This window comes from Panicum virgatum, chromosome 3K, assembly GCF_016808335.1.
Source record: "Panicum virgatum strain AP13 chromosome 3K, P.virgatum_v5, whole genome shotgun sequence".
In the NCBI taxonomy this organism is placed as follows: Eukaryota; Viridiplantae; Streptophyta; class Magnoliopsida; order Poales; family Poaceae; genus Panicum; species Panicum virgatum.
The window spans coordinates 2,477,357-2,493,392 of NC_053138.1; the positions used below are offsets into that span (position 1 = coordinate 2,477,357).

General features: G+C 46.4%; 1 protein-coding gene across 1 annotated transcript; it reads left to right on the top strand.

Moving 5' to 3' along the window:
* Positions 1-11,308: 11,308 nt before the first annotated feature.
* LOC120696758 (protein GL2-INTERACTING REPRESSOR 1-like) lies at positions 11,309-12,618 on the top strand. The gene is made up of 2 exons (XM_039979737.1): positions 11,309-11,791; positions 11,886-12,618. Exon 2 carries the CDS (start codon positions 11,902-11,904, stop codon positions 12,244-12,246), a length of 345 nt encoding a protein of 114 aa, XP_039835671.1. The 5' UTR covers positions 11,309-11,791; positions 11,886-11,901; the 3' UTR covers positions 12,247-12,618.
* Positions 12,619-16,036: the final 3,418 nt, after the last annotated feature.

Genomic DNA, 16,036 nt, shown 5'->3' on the forward strand with positions numbered 1-16,036 from the left:
ATCTACTGTGAATTTTTCATGATTTTATCTACACCGAAATAATTCTGAGAAAATAAATAAAACAGACAACAGATTAGCAAGATTTATATTTTAGCCCCTGATCTAGCCATGAACTAAGGCTCAAACTTCCTGGACAAGCTAACATACTCCAGAAGAACACTCAGGAATATTTTCATGATTTATCAAGAACAGAAACTATTTACCATGAATAAAGTCTATTAAACAAAGATTAAATCAAATAAATAGCTACAACAAAGAACTGATCATGAAATTTTTATAGTAAATCTAGTGTAACAAGAGTAAACTACCACCAAAATTTCAGAGCAATACAAGCTTTCAAGCATCAGATAAGAAAAAGATTAAAGAACGAGTATTTATACACCTAGTAACACAAAACAACATCTACAGCAAAAACTTGCAACTAAAGCCTAACATATTCTGGTTCTACTGCATAGAGCTCTTCAAGAGGATTCCAAAACATCCAGATTTGCTATTTTACGAATTTTCTACGAATTTATACTGAATTTCAAAGTTTACAGCAAATCCTAGCAAACAAGTCCCTGAAGGCACTATTCATATGTGTCTTGGGTTTGCAGACAGCCCCCTGGGCTTTTCCAAATTCAAACACGCGGTCCTTGGGTCGGGTCAGAGAGGGGAGGCGAGGTTTGACCGGCGGTTTCCCGGCGAGGGGCTCACCAGCGGCGAGGGTGGAGGGGTGCGTGAGCCTCACGGGTTCAAGGCGCACCTCTGGGTGCTTGGAATCGAGGCTAGGGCGGTCGGAGAGGGGGTGTCGACGGCGAGCGGCGGCTTGCGGGCTCGGAGCACGGCGGCGGGGTGGCTCCGGTGGTGTTCGGGTGAGGGAAAATGGCCTGGGAGCTGCGCGAGGTCGAGGCGGTGCTAATGGTGGGGGATGTAGGGGTGGAGCGGGTCTGGGTTGGCGGCTCCGCGGTGGGGTGGAGCTCGCCGGGGTTCAAGCGGGGCGGCGATGGTGTTCTGCAGCGTGGGAGCGAGGAGAGAGCAAAGGAGCGAGTGAAATCGAATCCTGGGGTTCTTGTAGTGCTCAGGCGCGCGAAAGATCGAGAGCTGGGCCTCTGGTTTGGGCTCTCCACGGCGGCGTCGCGGTGGCGGCCGCCGGGGAGGTTCTGGGCGCGGCGGGGGTGCGTGGCGAGGGGTGGGGGCTCCAGCGCGAGGCAACAGGAGGGGGAGGAGCTCGCCGGCGACGCGTGGGAGCCAGCGCACGGCGAAGTAATGGCCGGGAAAGCCGGGAAGGCGCTCCACGGCGGCGCTGTCGGTGGCCGGCGGCGAGAAACAGAGCAGGGGTTGAGGTGGAAGAAAAGGTTCGTTTTGCAATTACCAAAAGTTCCAGGGACCCCACTGTAAAACAGCGATAACTTTTAAACCAAAGCTCAAATGAAAAAGTGCCCAACATGAAAGTTGTTCAATTTTCCAAGAGCTACAACTTTGATGTTGTGCAAAAATTTATTTGACCAAAGGATAGAGAGCTAAATTTGAAAACACAAAAGGGATTTTAAACTCTAGGAATTTTGTCTTTTTCAATGCAAAATCACTTCAAATGTAGACTTACAAGCAAAATGACTACCATGCATTAAATGCACTGAAATTTTGCACAAACACCCTCCACTAAAACTATAATTACACAAATAACTTTATAAAGAACCTCGCATAAAATCATAATTACACATATAACCTTTCATAATTACAAAAAGATCCTTTTTACGCATTTCAAGCACAAGATGCATAGCAACAAACACAATTACTGTGCAGACACCTATTTAATTACTGTGTAAACACCCGGGGTGTTACACGTAGTGCATGCCCTTAAGATTTTGAGACATTATTTGATTGGGAATAAGTGTGAGATTTACACCGACCACAAGAGTTTGAAGTATATTTTCACCCAGCCAGATTTGAATTTGAGACAAAGAAGGTGGTTAGAACTGGTTAAGGATTATAATGTGGAAATTCATTACCACCCTGGCAAGGCTAACGTGGTAGCCGATGCCTTAAGCCGGAAATCCTATGGACCCAAGGATGATCATTTGCGAGAGGAAATGGCACGATTGAATGTGCACATTGTCCCTCGAGGCTCCAGCCACGTGCTGAACATCCAATCCACACTAGAGGACAGAATCAGAAAGGCCCAAGGTTCAGATAAGGATTTAATGAAGATCCGCAAACATACTGGAGAAAACAAGGCACCGGATTTTAGAGTGGATGATAAAGGAATGTTATAGTATAAAAATAAGATTTGTGTGCCCCAGAAAGGAGGCTTCCGGTAAGTGATCATGGATGAGGCTCATAACTCAGCATATTCCATTCACCCGGGATCCACCAAAATGTATCTGGATTTAAGACAAAAATATTGGTGGAATGGAATGAAGACGGATATTGCACGATTCGTCGCCCACTGTGATACGTGTCAGAGAGTCAAGGCCGAACATCAGAAGCCACCAGGATTGTTGCAACCCCTACCCATTCCGGTTTGGAAATGGGATGAGATAGGAATGGACTTCGTAGTAGGACTGCCTAGAACACAGAAGGGGCATGACTCCATATGGGTAATAGTGGACCGACTCACTAAAATGGCTCATTTCATACCCGTACGGACCAATTACGGTGGAGAAAAGCTAGCAAAGCTTTATGTGGAAAACATAGTAAAGTTGCATGGTGTGTCTAACATAATTGTTTCAGATAGAGGGACCCAATTCACCTCTAGGTTTTGGAAAAGTTTGCATAAATCCATGGGCACCAAATTGGATTTCAGCTCCGCTTATCACCCGCAAACGGATGACCAGACAGAAAGGGTGAATCGGATCATGGAGGATATGTTGAGAGCATGTGTCCTTACGTATGGCAAGGACTGGGAGCAAAGTTTACCCTATGCAGAATTTTCATACAACAACGGTTATCAAGCGAGTTTAGGCATGTCACCATTTGAAGCTCTTTATGGCAGAAAATGCAGAACTCCCCTGATGTGGTCAGAGGTTGGAGAATGTGCCCTAGTCGGACCCACACTCATAAAGGAAGCAGAAGAAAGAGTTGCCGAGATTATAGAAAAGCTGAAAGCAGCCCAGTCTCGACAGAAGAGCTACATGGACAAGAAAAGACGGGAAATATGTTTCAACTCAGGAGATTTCATTTATCTCAAGGTTTCACCCATTCGAGGAACCCGAAGGTTTCAGGTACAAGGAAAGTTGGCCCTCGGTACATTGGACCATACCGAGTTCTGAAGAAAGTCGGAGCCGTAGCATACCGACTGGAGTTACCAGAAAGAATGACGGATATACACCCGGTGTTCCATGTGTCCCAGCTAAGGAGATGTTTAAGAGTACCAGATAAAGAGCATGTGCCGGAGGAAGAGATAGATCTACTTACAGACCTTCGGTACCAGGAAATACCTGTCAAGATCTTGGACACTGTCACCAGGAGGACAAGAAACTCCGAATTACGGATTTGCAGAGTCCAGTGGAGCAGACATGGAGTAGAAGAAGCGACATGGGAATGTGAAGATGCTCTGAGGAAGGAATTTCCCTATCTGTTTAGGCGCCAGCTGAATCTCGAGGACGAGATTCATTTTAAGTGGGGTATGTTTGTGACATCCCGAAAATCTATCAAAATTAAATCACGCGCTAAAATATTTTCAAAAACTTTTCATCGTTGGGCTCAAAATCCTCCTAAAACCCTAAACCCTAATTCCCGGAATCTTGCTCTGTTCCAAAAGTCCGATGTGGCCTCGTCCGCGCGCGCACGCGACCGCTGAGCGTGGCCGACCGGCCCCGCGGTCGTCGCCGCGATCAGCGTCGGCGCGAATCTCTCCCTCTCTCTCTTTTCTCTCTCTCTTCCCCTTTTTCTTTTTCATTTTCCATTTTTTTCCTTTTCTTTTTCCATTTCCTTTTCCTTTCTCCATTTTTTTCCCTCTCCCTCTCTCCTTCCTCCCTCCCTTCTCTGCCGTGCACTGCGCGCCCCCGAATTCTGCTCAGCCGCCGCCGCCCTTGCCCACGCGGACGCGCGCGCGCCCGACTAGTTTGGCCGCATGCCCGCGCGTGCACACCTCCCCCTGGCCCGCACCCCACCGCGCCAAGCGCCCCGCGGCCTCCCTCTGCCCACGCAGCGCGAGCCGCGGCTGCGCGCGCCGCGCCATTGCTCGCCCGCGCACACGCCGCACGCCCCACCTCGCTGAGCCGTCGTGCCGCTCGCCTGCCTCGACGCCCGCGCTCCCGTGTCCGCCAGCGAGCCGAGCCGCGTGCGAGCCCCGCCCACACTGTCGGCCACCCCTGTGCACGCCCACGCGCAGCACTGCTCGCCGCGCCGCCCGCTGTCAACCACAGTGCAGCTGGCCCGCTCGCCGCGCCTGCCTGGGCCGTCCCATCACCCCGTACCGGCCTCGCCGCCCGTGCACCGCTCCACGACGGCCGCAAACGGCCGGAGCGCCATTAATGGCGCCCCACGATGCTCGCTAGCTGGCCACCTGCCCCGCACCGCTCCACTGCCATTGCTTGGTTATAAATAGGCCCCTCCTTGCGCCTCCGCTCCTCCACGAACCCGCCCAGCCCCCGCGCGCCCCCTTCCTGACCTTGCAGCACCGCCGCCGCGGCCACCTCCGCCCACCGCCGCTGGCCCTCGTCGCCCCACCCCCTCGCGCCGTCCCAGCCAGAGGTAGGGCCGGGAATCGAGTCCCCGTAGCCCCGTCCCTCTTTTCCCCCTCACCCCAGCCGCCGCCGTGGCCCAGAGCGCCGGGATCGATGCCGCCGGCGCCCCTGTTTCGGTCAGGAGGAAGGAGAAGACAGGGCAGTTCTGCTCAGAGGCCCCTGGCCTTTCTTTCTTTTAGTTAAAAGCCCTTCCACCCTTTTAGTCTTTTGCAAAAGAAACTCACATGTTCTCCCTATTTAAAGAAAGACCCTTCCACTATATAGAACTAATTGTAGATAGACCCATACCCCTTTCCAGAATGTTCCGGATATTTTTGGAAAGGCCCCTGGACTCTGATTTAGCCCCTAAACCCCTCTTCGGCCTATCATTTCATGCATCAAATAACTCCCGATCGACCTGAAACTTTACCATGCCATTTCTAACATAGTTTTGGCCATGCCATTAGAAAACCGCCCTAAAATATTACTCCTATCTCCATATCTTAATTGTTTCTGATTTGAGCTCAACGATAAAACTTTTATTTTTTTTCTTGATTGTGTGTTTGTTTGTATACGTCGTAGATCACGGTGTGAATGAAGGAGAGGCCGTCGACGAGCAGTACTGGGAGCAAGCGAACGAGGACCAGTTCTGCGACCCCGAGCCAGAAGGACGGCACTTCGATCAGGAACCCCCGAAAGGATTTGAAGACGGCAAGTTCAATCCCATCCTTTGATGCATGTTTTGTCCCAGTTTTTATAAACACAACCTATTGGCCTGTTTTATAAAATTGCATATGTTTTGCCTGCTGAAAATATGGTTGGATAGCCATCCCTTGATTTGTTATAACCATTCCTTGACCACCTAGATTAATGTCTGAATGTGTCTCGTTTGGACATTAATCGCTGCTAGAACTCTTAGGACCTTACACAATACAACTTGTTTTATAAAGAAAATGTGTGCGTGTGTGGGAAGGGAGAAATGTGTAATTTCGAAATATGAGTTTAGACGGGATGGGTGGCATTTCTGTGTGATTTGCCGATTGGTGTGCACGTGCCTGTGTGGCAGAGCAAGGAAGAGAGATATCCATCTTGTCACAATTAAAGACCGAGTTGGTGTGTCATCTCACCTAACTCCACTATCGTGCAAACCACTCGACCGTTGAATGGGCAATGGCTTAGCATAAACCCCACTAGTTAGTCTGATAGCCATCAGGAGAGCTGAGAGCAATGGGTGATCAAGGAGAAGGGATTAGCTCTGTGTGACTTATGCCCCGATTAAAACCTCTGTGATAGGTAAATGACCCCTTGGTGGATCCCGTGATGGCTAGTCAGGTCTAGGTAAGGTGGGTAATGGCTTTGTTGGGATCTACACCGACACTATGGTGTTCGAGCTGTGGTACCCCACTTGTGGGTAAAGTTGCACACCTCTGCAGAGTTAAAATCTATTCGAATAGCCGTGCCCACGGTACTGGGCGAGTTACGGTATGGTCACGCAACTAGGGTTTCTTTTGGGATGGGTTGGCGTGAGTTGTTTTGGAAAAATGTCCGGCAGTTGTGCCGTGTGCTACGGTGGATGAGGAGTCCGGTAGCAGTTTAAAACTGGGATCATGTGTGGATCAACACCACGTGTTACTCGGTACAAGAAAACTTGCTTTGAAAATCCTTTCTTTTAAATGAACCCCTGCATAAAAATTCGCTTTCCGCAAATAAAACCCTAGCCTGATCCTTGATTTACCTTGTGCATTATATTCTGTTTATACCCCCTCCGTGGGTGTGGTTGGACTTGCTGAGTACGTTTGTACTCACCCCATTCTTAATTTTTACAGAGGAAGATCCAGACTTCGTTCCTGACGACGCTGAGTAGGGGTAACGTCCTGCACCCAGCCTTGCCTGTGGATAGGGTCACCCGCAGGAAGTTCCGTATGGCGCAAGACTCTGATGACCCCCTCTTTGTAGTTAATGTAGTTGTGTGGGTTTTAGTTGTAATCCTCGCGATAGTGGCGCTTCACTGCCCACTTCCGCGTAGAGTTGTACGGTGATGTACCATCTGATGTAATAAATGTGTCATCAGCCTCCTGGGACTGATGTTTGTATCACATTTTAGTCTTCTCTTATGAGGGGACGCTTCAATGCTTCAGAAGACAAAAGGGTGAATTGTTTTGTGATTAAGACTATGTTGGGGATCACAGTTGTCAGAAGAAATGGGTTCTGAAAAGGTGTACTACAAAATGGCTTTCCAAAAAGTATGTAGACAAGTTCAGAGCTGATGAGAAGATGACTTTGACAAATTTTGCAAGGACTGTGCAGCTAGAGTTAAATTTGACCCCATCTAGGAACAAATTATCTAGAGCTAGGAGACTGGCTTGGAACATGATATATGGAGATGAAGTGCAGCAGTTTACAAACTTGTGGAACTATGGGCATGAACTTAGGAAAACAAATCCAAGTAGCACTTTGTATCCAAAATTGCTTGATGGTTGTTTCAGTTCACTGTATGTCTCATTGGATGCATGCAAAATGGGATTTTTAAGTGGGTGCAGGCCTATTATTTGTCTTGATGGTTGTCACATCAAGACTAAATTTGGGGGTCAATTGTTGACATATATAGGAATAGACCCAAATGACTGCATATTTCCTGTTGCAATGGCAGTGGTTGAAGTGGAATGTCTTGCTTCTTGGAAGTGGTTCCTAGATACCTTGAAAGGGGATCTTGGAATTGAAAATACTACACCTTGGACCATCATGACAGATAAACAGAAAGGTTTAATCCCTGCTGTTCAACAAACTTTCCCAGATGCAGAACACAGGTTTTGTGTTAGGCACCTTTACTCCAACTTCCAAGGAAAGTTCAAATGGGAAAATCTAAAAAATCAACTTTGGGCATGTGCAAGAGCAAGTACAGTTCTAAGATGGAATGAAGAGATGGAGAAAATGAAGGTACTCAACAAAGATGCCCATGCTTGGTTGGAGACAATGGCCCCAAACACTTGGGTAAGGGCATTCTTCAGTGAGTACCCAAAATGTGATATTCTATTGAACAACACATGTGAAGAAAGCTCAGCAACCTATTCCTACTCCAGTTCAGCCAGAGCAACCTGCCAATGTCCAGGTTTGTGCACACCCAATTAAATGAACCAGTGAAGAAATCATTATGTCAAACTTATGTGTGATGTTTTTTCAGGAAGTGAACCAGCAAGAGAGTGAATCACAACCACTTATGTCAACTTTGGAGAACCCAATGGTGTCACAACTGCATGATGAGGCAATACCATCTTCCCAACTCATTCCACTATTTTTCCTTTGTAACATTACTAATTGGATGCCTTTTCTATGCAGGCTGCCCAAACTGTGAGGCAAACTGCAGTGGCACAACCAACTCCAGATTCTGCCTACATCAGCTCTAACCTTCCAGCAGCAAGACACATGCGACTTACAACAGCATCCAAGATTGTGAGGACCAGCAGGGTAACTACAGACAAGAAGAAGAAGCCTACCAAGTCCAAGAAGACAGCCAATTCCAAGAAGAAGTGAAGACATTTTAGAGTCATCCTTTTGTAAATGACAAATAGCTGCCTTTTGTGAAACAGCTATACTTTTCTTTTGTCCACCAGCAATGCTGCCTTTTGTCCAGCAGCAATTGGTGCCTTTTGTGCAGTGATCATATATAGTGGTCTACTTGCAGTTTCATATGGATAGTAGGAATGGACTAAACTAAAGTCCAAAAATTTCAGTGACTTTGACATGTGGTTTGTTAATCTGGGATCTGGCAAGCTCCAGTTAATTGTATGCTCATGTGTCAATCATATGTTATTCTAGAATTTAACATGGCAAGATCTGGAAGATGCCATGCTCATATGTCATCACTATCTTGCAAAAAACAGAATCAATACTTAAACAGAAAGGTCACACTTGCATTCACATAAACCACAGGATTGCCATGATTGTTAAGGTCACACTTTCACTTGAGTACCATAATTATTACACCCACAACAACAGAAACAACAAGAACTACAAGGCGCACTGCTGCAATTTTGCCTATTACTACTAGCTTTTCTAGCTTCTCATCTACTCTATTCTTCAGAGATACTACATCATCAAGCAAAACTGCCAATTCAGTCTTGTTTGCTTCAACTAGTGCTTCAATGCGTCCAATTCCTGTCCTCATCTCCTCAACTTCAGGCAATGATCCCTCAGGCTTCATGGCGGCCATAGCAGTCCCACTCTTCTCAATAATCCCGTTGGCAATGAGCATTTTCTCATACTTTTCAACAAATAGATACCATGGGCAAGATCCAGGCAACTGCAATTGATATAGGAGGGTTCACCAAATCAGCAAGTGAATCACAAATGTACAGGTACATCAAGGGTACAACCTCATGACTTACATCTCTTTCGTGGAGCCGGCACTTGAAGAAGATGGCACCCGGGACCTTAGATCCTTCACCGCAAGTGAGCTCCATGATATCCTCGCCACATTTGGGGCAGGGCACAAGCGGCAGCCCCATGCGCTTCCCAAATTTGGGAGCGACACGAAACTGCACCGACGACGAGCCGCCGAACGACATCGCCGAGTGCAGCAAGGGGCCGTGGTGAAGGAGGATCCGTGCCGCCAACTGCAGTATGCGGGGGATGCGGGCGGCGTTCAGCAAGCGGCTGGCGGCGAGGTTGCTGGCGGCGTGGTTGCTGGCGGTGCGGCGGCGGCACCAAGCCAAGAACCCGAACTGGCGTGCGGGGGAATGGGAAGGAATGGGCTGCGGGCGGGTTTTTTTTTGCTAAATGGCCGCAGGTCAGAGACACAGTGGCCCAGCCACGTCAGATTATGGAGCTGGCATGGCTGACTTTGGACCGTCCGTGCGCCGCGGGAATAGATGCGGGACCTAGATGGTCACTTTTAAAGTTCGAGGACGTGAAAAGTTTGAGGACAAAGGGTGCATTTTACTCATATAATCCGGTGTGTTTGTTGTTCTTTGCAAACTATTCTAGGAGAAGCTTAATATAGCTGGCTTGCATAATACGCTTTGGTCTCTACAATATGCTACGCATCAGGATCCCTCAATCATGCAGCCATGTTCCTTGATCTAATTTCCTTGAGTAAAATGTCACGGTCAAATAACTGATGGTGGAAAGACTGGATCATACACAGTGCTAATTAATTGGATTGGACGTTTCCTTCACTGAGTTTCTAGCGCAGAAAGTGTCCAGAGTCGACTAGAAAGTTGCTAATAAAACTTCAGCTGAAATAGGATGTTGTGCTGGTACTTTATTAGGCATATTTTGGCCTGGTTTGTTTGGAATTGTCAAAAGTAATGGAAGTCTTTGCTTTTCGACGCAGAGAGAGGTTTTTACCACCCTCTACAATACCTGTGTGTTTTGTCAAAGTAGTTACATTGTCGTGTTAAAATATATTTGGTAGGTTAGAATATATAATCCCAGACTGCCATATGTATCGGAGAGGTGCCTTACCCCCCAAGTGCCTTACCACATTATACGCATCCTACTCACTACGCAGAGTCAGCCCTAAAATGCTCTTGACCTGCTCGTCAAATTAAACAGGCAAGAGCAAATCCTCTTTGGTTAAAAGCAAGATACAAAATAGCCCGCTAATAGCTCGCTATCGTCCGCTATTAGTTTTTTAAGAGATCTCCCGCTACGCTATACAATATTTGTCCGCTATGTCCGCTATAGGGGTTTTTTATAGGATTTAGTGATAATAAATATCCGCTACTTCCGCTAAAGATGTAGCAAAAAAAAATAAAGAATCAATATAACTAGGGTGGACCATAGACAAAGCATCACGGGCACAGTTAGGTAGTCAAGAGACGTGTTGAGTCTATTTTAGAATGTTAGACCAATGATGCTTCTAATTTTATATGTATTATGGACGTATGGCTATGAAAAATTTGTTAAAATTGGTTGCATTACTGATGTTATTGGCCACATTATGCATATTTTTTTTTTGCAAATCGCTAAATAGATAGCTCCGCTATAGCTTTCGCTATAGCTCTCTTAGCTTTTTGGAAGAGCTTCCGCTAAACGTGTTAGCCCGCGATTTTATACCTTGGTTAAAAGATTCCATAAGAAGTGGATTTAGTGCTAAACTTTTGTATACTAGTAGAGTGATTCATAAGCTGATGGTGAGATGGAAATAAATACGCAACGCGGTTCTAAATGCTTGTTGGTTAGGTGTCATCTCACAAGTTGCATCCTTGAGGCACCAAAAGTAAAGTATGGAAGCTCATTGAAGAGCAAACGCCATTGAAGGATATAGGCTGCTAAGGCATAGGTAAGTAATATATGCACGGCTCGGCCGGCCTCTCTTCACAGGCTCCTTACTTTTAACATTGAGAAAAAAGGCTTTATATTTACCTGAAATGGCTTTAATATTTAAGGGGAGTCGATTCACATAAGCAGTGGCTCATTGATGCACATTTACTACTTTGCTAGATGGGAGTAGAACCCTTTGATCAGCTGCCGCGGCCATAAATCTCATCATAAAGGAGCATTCAAGGTGCTAAAACTATATACAGCTGCTGCCAACAGTATGGAGTAAAATTACTCGCAGGTACTGCCTGCCAGCATCTCTGCTCTGCACCGTGGAGTCGTGGAGACTGGAGAGAAAAAAAACAAATTATATTTTTCAAAGGAAGAGGAAATTTCAACTGATGGCTAGCTGAAGATACTTCATGGATGTTTCTGTTTTACATTTTTACTTGACCTGCAGGGAGGGCATGTTGGGACAGAGTAGAGTAGATTGCTTTGGTTCCAGTTCCAGCAGCTGAATCCAAGTGCTGCAACCTTATGTGGTCTTTGTCGAGTAATAAGACATGATCTTTGAGGACGCATGAATCTCGCAGTGCTCCATTTTGTGATCTTCCAGACTAGGATGGGAGGGATCACAGAGAGAGAAAGGAGGAGATGTGAATGAAGGAAGGAGATACTAGTCAAGTCGGGAGGAAGAAGAGGAGGACGTGGGGGCTTTGTTGTTTTGCATTAATGCCAAGTAAAGAGAAGCATTGACCTCTCCCCTACTTGGCACCCCCCTGCCTGCCCTATATAACTTCCTAGCCGCTCAACCAGACGCATCAAAGCTCATCTCTTTCGCTCTTCTCATCTCCTCTTCGCATCCTCCGGGCTTGCTTCAGGTACCAGCAGTTTTGTTGTTATCTGCTCTGTGTTCTTGTTCATCATCGATCATGCTTTGATAGGTTGTGGTGTAATGGTGGCTTTGATCCTCAGGTGGTGACAGTGAGCCATGAGCCGGGGCAGCGGCAGCGGGGTGAGGAGCGGGAGGCTGGAGCTGCAGCTGAACCTGTCCCCGCCGGCGGCCGTGGGGATGGAGGTCGGGCAGGACGACAGCGACTCGTCGTCGCCGAGCTCGTGCGTGTCGTCGGACGGGCGGAGCTCGAGCGGCGGCAGCCCCGGGAGCAAGTCCCCGATGGTGATCGGCGCCTGCACGCGCTGCCTCATGTACTGCATGGTGGCCAAGAAGGACTACCCGACCTGCATCAACTGCAAGCAGCCGTGCCTCGTGGACCTCCTCCACGGCGAGGCCGGCGGCACCGACGCCGACGACAAGAAGCGCGGCAAGCGCAAGTGAAGGAGCCAATGAAGAAGATTCATCATGTCGTGTGCCCGCCCAGTGGATGCTCATACGGACGGTCAGCTCAGGATTGGGGGAGTGACTGCCGTTGGATCATCCACTGGACAGGGTTTCCTTCCTCATTAGCAGGAGGCTAGTAGTAGCAGCTTATTAGTAGTTTACTTAATGCTTGATTAGGTTGTCAGTCGTTTGTGGGGTACTCCTGTCAGTAAGTGTGGTGGAGACTTTTTATGGTTGGGGTGGTGTTTTCAGTTGTAATCTCCCTCACTCCAGTTTAGCTTAGCTGAAGAAAATGCTTGTAAGGGAACTTTACCCTTTGCAGATGCAAGAACATTGTTCGTGAGCTGTTCTCGCTGCTGTTTCTATTTATTTAACCTATCAAGTAGTACTAGTTTGCAATGATGTTAGTGCGGTGCTCGCCTTTCATCTGTTTGGTCCCGCTGGGCTTTGATTCGTGCAGCTGGCCGGACTGTGGTTTTGGAATTGTTGTTGTGTCGAAGTCGAGGAACGCGTGTTGACACTGCTGTCCAGAGTGTGTGTGATCTGAATCGGGTATTCAGGTTCCTTGTATCCGGTCTTGCTTCGTGGGCGTCTTCTTTGGGCAAATCTATTGCTCGCGCGCGAGCTATCGCAAAAGGAGGCACTGTTCTTCTTCAACTTTGAGACTGGCCATGGCAAGTACGGGGTTGAAAGCGATCTGGTGCTCTAGTCTAAGAAAGCGATCTGGTGCTCTAGTCTAAAAGAGGGAGGAGGTGAATTATATACTATTAAAACTTTAATTTATGACTCCAACTAGTTTGCACAAAGCTTAAACTAAAACAAGCTATTTAGATGTACAACTACAGTTCACCTTAGTATGAAACCCTCATCCCAAAAAAAATTTTCAACCTATAACCAATCCTAACAAGATACTACACTAAGAAAGTAAAGGCACACAAGTTACAATATGAAATACGAAAGCTTAAAGAGTGTGATAAGAGGAAGCGAACTCTCGACGCAAGAATTTATCCCGTGGTTCGGATTGCCACAAAGACACCCCTACGTCCACGTTGTTGAAGCACTCACGAAGAGTATCGCTTCCCGGCAATCAAGTCTCTTCCGTGAACACAATCACGGTCACCTTGATCCCGAGCTTCACTAATGGAGATTGGCCACGAAGGAGAGATCTCCGTCCCCCGCACAATATTATCGACGCCGCTCCACACCAAGCCGGAGGGTCGTTGACTTGCCGGCGCACCAAGATACACTTTTGGTTGACTTTAGAACCACACCACAAGGATCTAAATCTTGCTTGATCACTCACTCAAGAGCTAACCTAGCACTAACACTCACAAAGCTTGTGCTAAGGACTAAGAATTTGATCTTCATGCTCTTGGATGGCTTGGAGGTGTTCTTGGGTGTGTATGTGATGTCTTGAGACTCCAGCAATCTTCAAATGGCCGTGGGGAGCACATATATATAGGCCACCAACTCAAACTAGCCATTTGTAGCCGTTAGCAGCTTTTCTGCGTGGACACCGGAACTTCCGGTGCTTCTGCATCGGTTCTTCCGGTCACTCACAGGTTGAAACTAGCCGTTGGCTTCTCTGACGCTTCTGCAGCTGAGTTGGCACCCATCGGTTGAACCGATGCTATGGTGTCGCTTCAACCGGTGACTCTTGATCATCTTGTAGCCGTTGTCCTTGCTGACGTCATTGTTCCGACGCCTTGCTCCGATGCACCACTGGTTCAACTGGTGCTGAAGGCGTGGCTCCTGCTCGCTTGACATCGTCTCTGGAACATGGTATGCTGAATGCACTGATGCTTATCTTGAAGCTGTCGGTTCAACCGGTGCTTCACTTGATCTTCCCTTGATCTCCATTTGGTGCTCAGACTTGTACCAAAGCGAGGGCGTCGGATCTTCCGACAACCATCGGATGCACCGATGCTTAGGCATCGGTTCTTCCGGTGCTACTAGTTTCTGCAGAACTCGTCCAATTCAGCATTTCTTTAAGTTCTTTCTTCGTGTTTTGCTTTGTATAGCATTTTTACTTCATCCATGGATCTAGAAATGTTCACTTAACAAAACCATTAGTCCCATTGATTGTGTTGTCATACGATCACCAAAATCACTCGAAATGGCATAAATGGTGCCATGCTCGTTACAATCTCCCCATTTTTGGTGATTGATGACAACACAATCAAAGCAAGCATAAAATTTGCAAGAATTGACAAATTGTACCACTTACACTTGCTTGGATGCTTACCATCATCCAATGATGGTTTGGCCTCCCCCTGAAGCCATGATCCCCCTTTGTTCCTCCCTCTATTTGCTACTCTTCTCTCATATGTTGACTTGATCCAATCGGCATGTTTCCCCCTTTGGAATATACTTTCCCTTCTTGGGAACATCTCTCCCCTTTGTTGGGAATATGTCTTGCTTTGATCCATATTTCTCTCACTTTAGAATCAAATCACCTAAAAGATCTTGCACTTAAAAGGTCTTGTAGAACAATATAGCTCAAGAAAAGATTAGTAGACTATGGAGTTAGTTCCATGATTCATGATCCAATAGTATGATATCAATGAAGATACCAATTGCAAATTTACTACGGTGGATCACAAAATCACGAAACTAGGATAACATGAGCTAAACTTTCCACAAGTGTGTGCACAAAATAATAATGTGAAAGTTAAGTGTACAACTAGATGTTCCAACAAGAAAGCTTAGATCATATCATGCTCGGAGGTAGCTCTAAAATAATAAAGGTTTGACAATGATATCAATTGAATGAGTTTAGAACCTTGCATATTTCTAGGGGTTTTTCTTTATTTACCTTGCATGTACCAATTGAAACTGACTTGCAATCAATTGAAAATCTTTAGAAGATGAGCACTTGGTACACTAAGATTAAGCAAATGTATGAGCACATAGCCTATGAACTTAGATATGAGCATTTAAGTTCAATAGAGCATGGCTTAATATGCATGAAGCACAATTTATCTAATCACTCTTATAGAGTTGTTTGTTCACATTGAGTGTGAATAACATTCTCTTAGAGTGTTAACTCCATCGTGACTCTACAAAAGATAAACTCATGAAGTCCATGTACCATGAAGGGTAACCTTGTGTAGCTTTCTACACACTTATCAAACCATATAGGTTGCTCATGGGTTAGAGTCATGACACAAGCAACCTATCATATATAACACTAGGAGATGCAAAACTTGCAACCATCCTAGCAAAAGCAATGAAGCTACATGATGCTTGAATTGAAATCTAGCTACCATTATTTTATGGGGGACTTGGACAACAAATGTCTAATTATTGAGCTTAGCTTGTTTTGGCTTGAACCTTCACTTCAACTTGTAGGCTAACCCTCCAAATCCCCCCGAAGCCATTTTTGGGCTTCAAGTTTTCTTTAGAACCCATACCATTTTAGGCCCCTTCAAGTTAGTGATGATGTCCTTGGACACTCAAATGGAGTGGTTCCAATTCCTTTTCTTCTTTCCAACCTTGTGAGCAACCACCGTGCCATTGGTCTTCTTTTTTATCACATAGGAGGTGCTATTACTTTTGTTCCTCCGGTTGAGCTTGGTGTAGATGAGAGAACTCTTGATTGTGAGTTTCTTCTTGTTCTTCTCGTCCGGAAGCTTCATCCTTGGTTGAGGACACTTGTTGGAATTTTGGCCTTCTTTGTGGCACTTTGAGCATGTCACGGTGGACCCCTTATCAAGCTTCTTCACCATGTCTTCACGGTTATCTTGAAAAGGTTGGACATTGCTCTCTATGCTCTTGCCTTTCAATC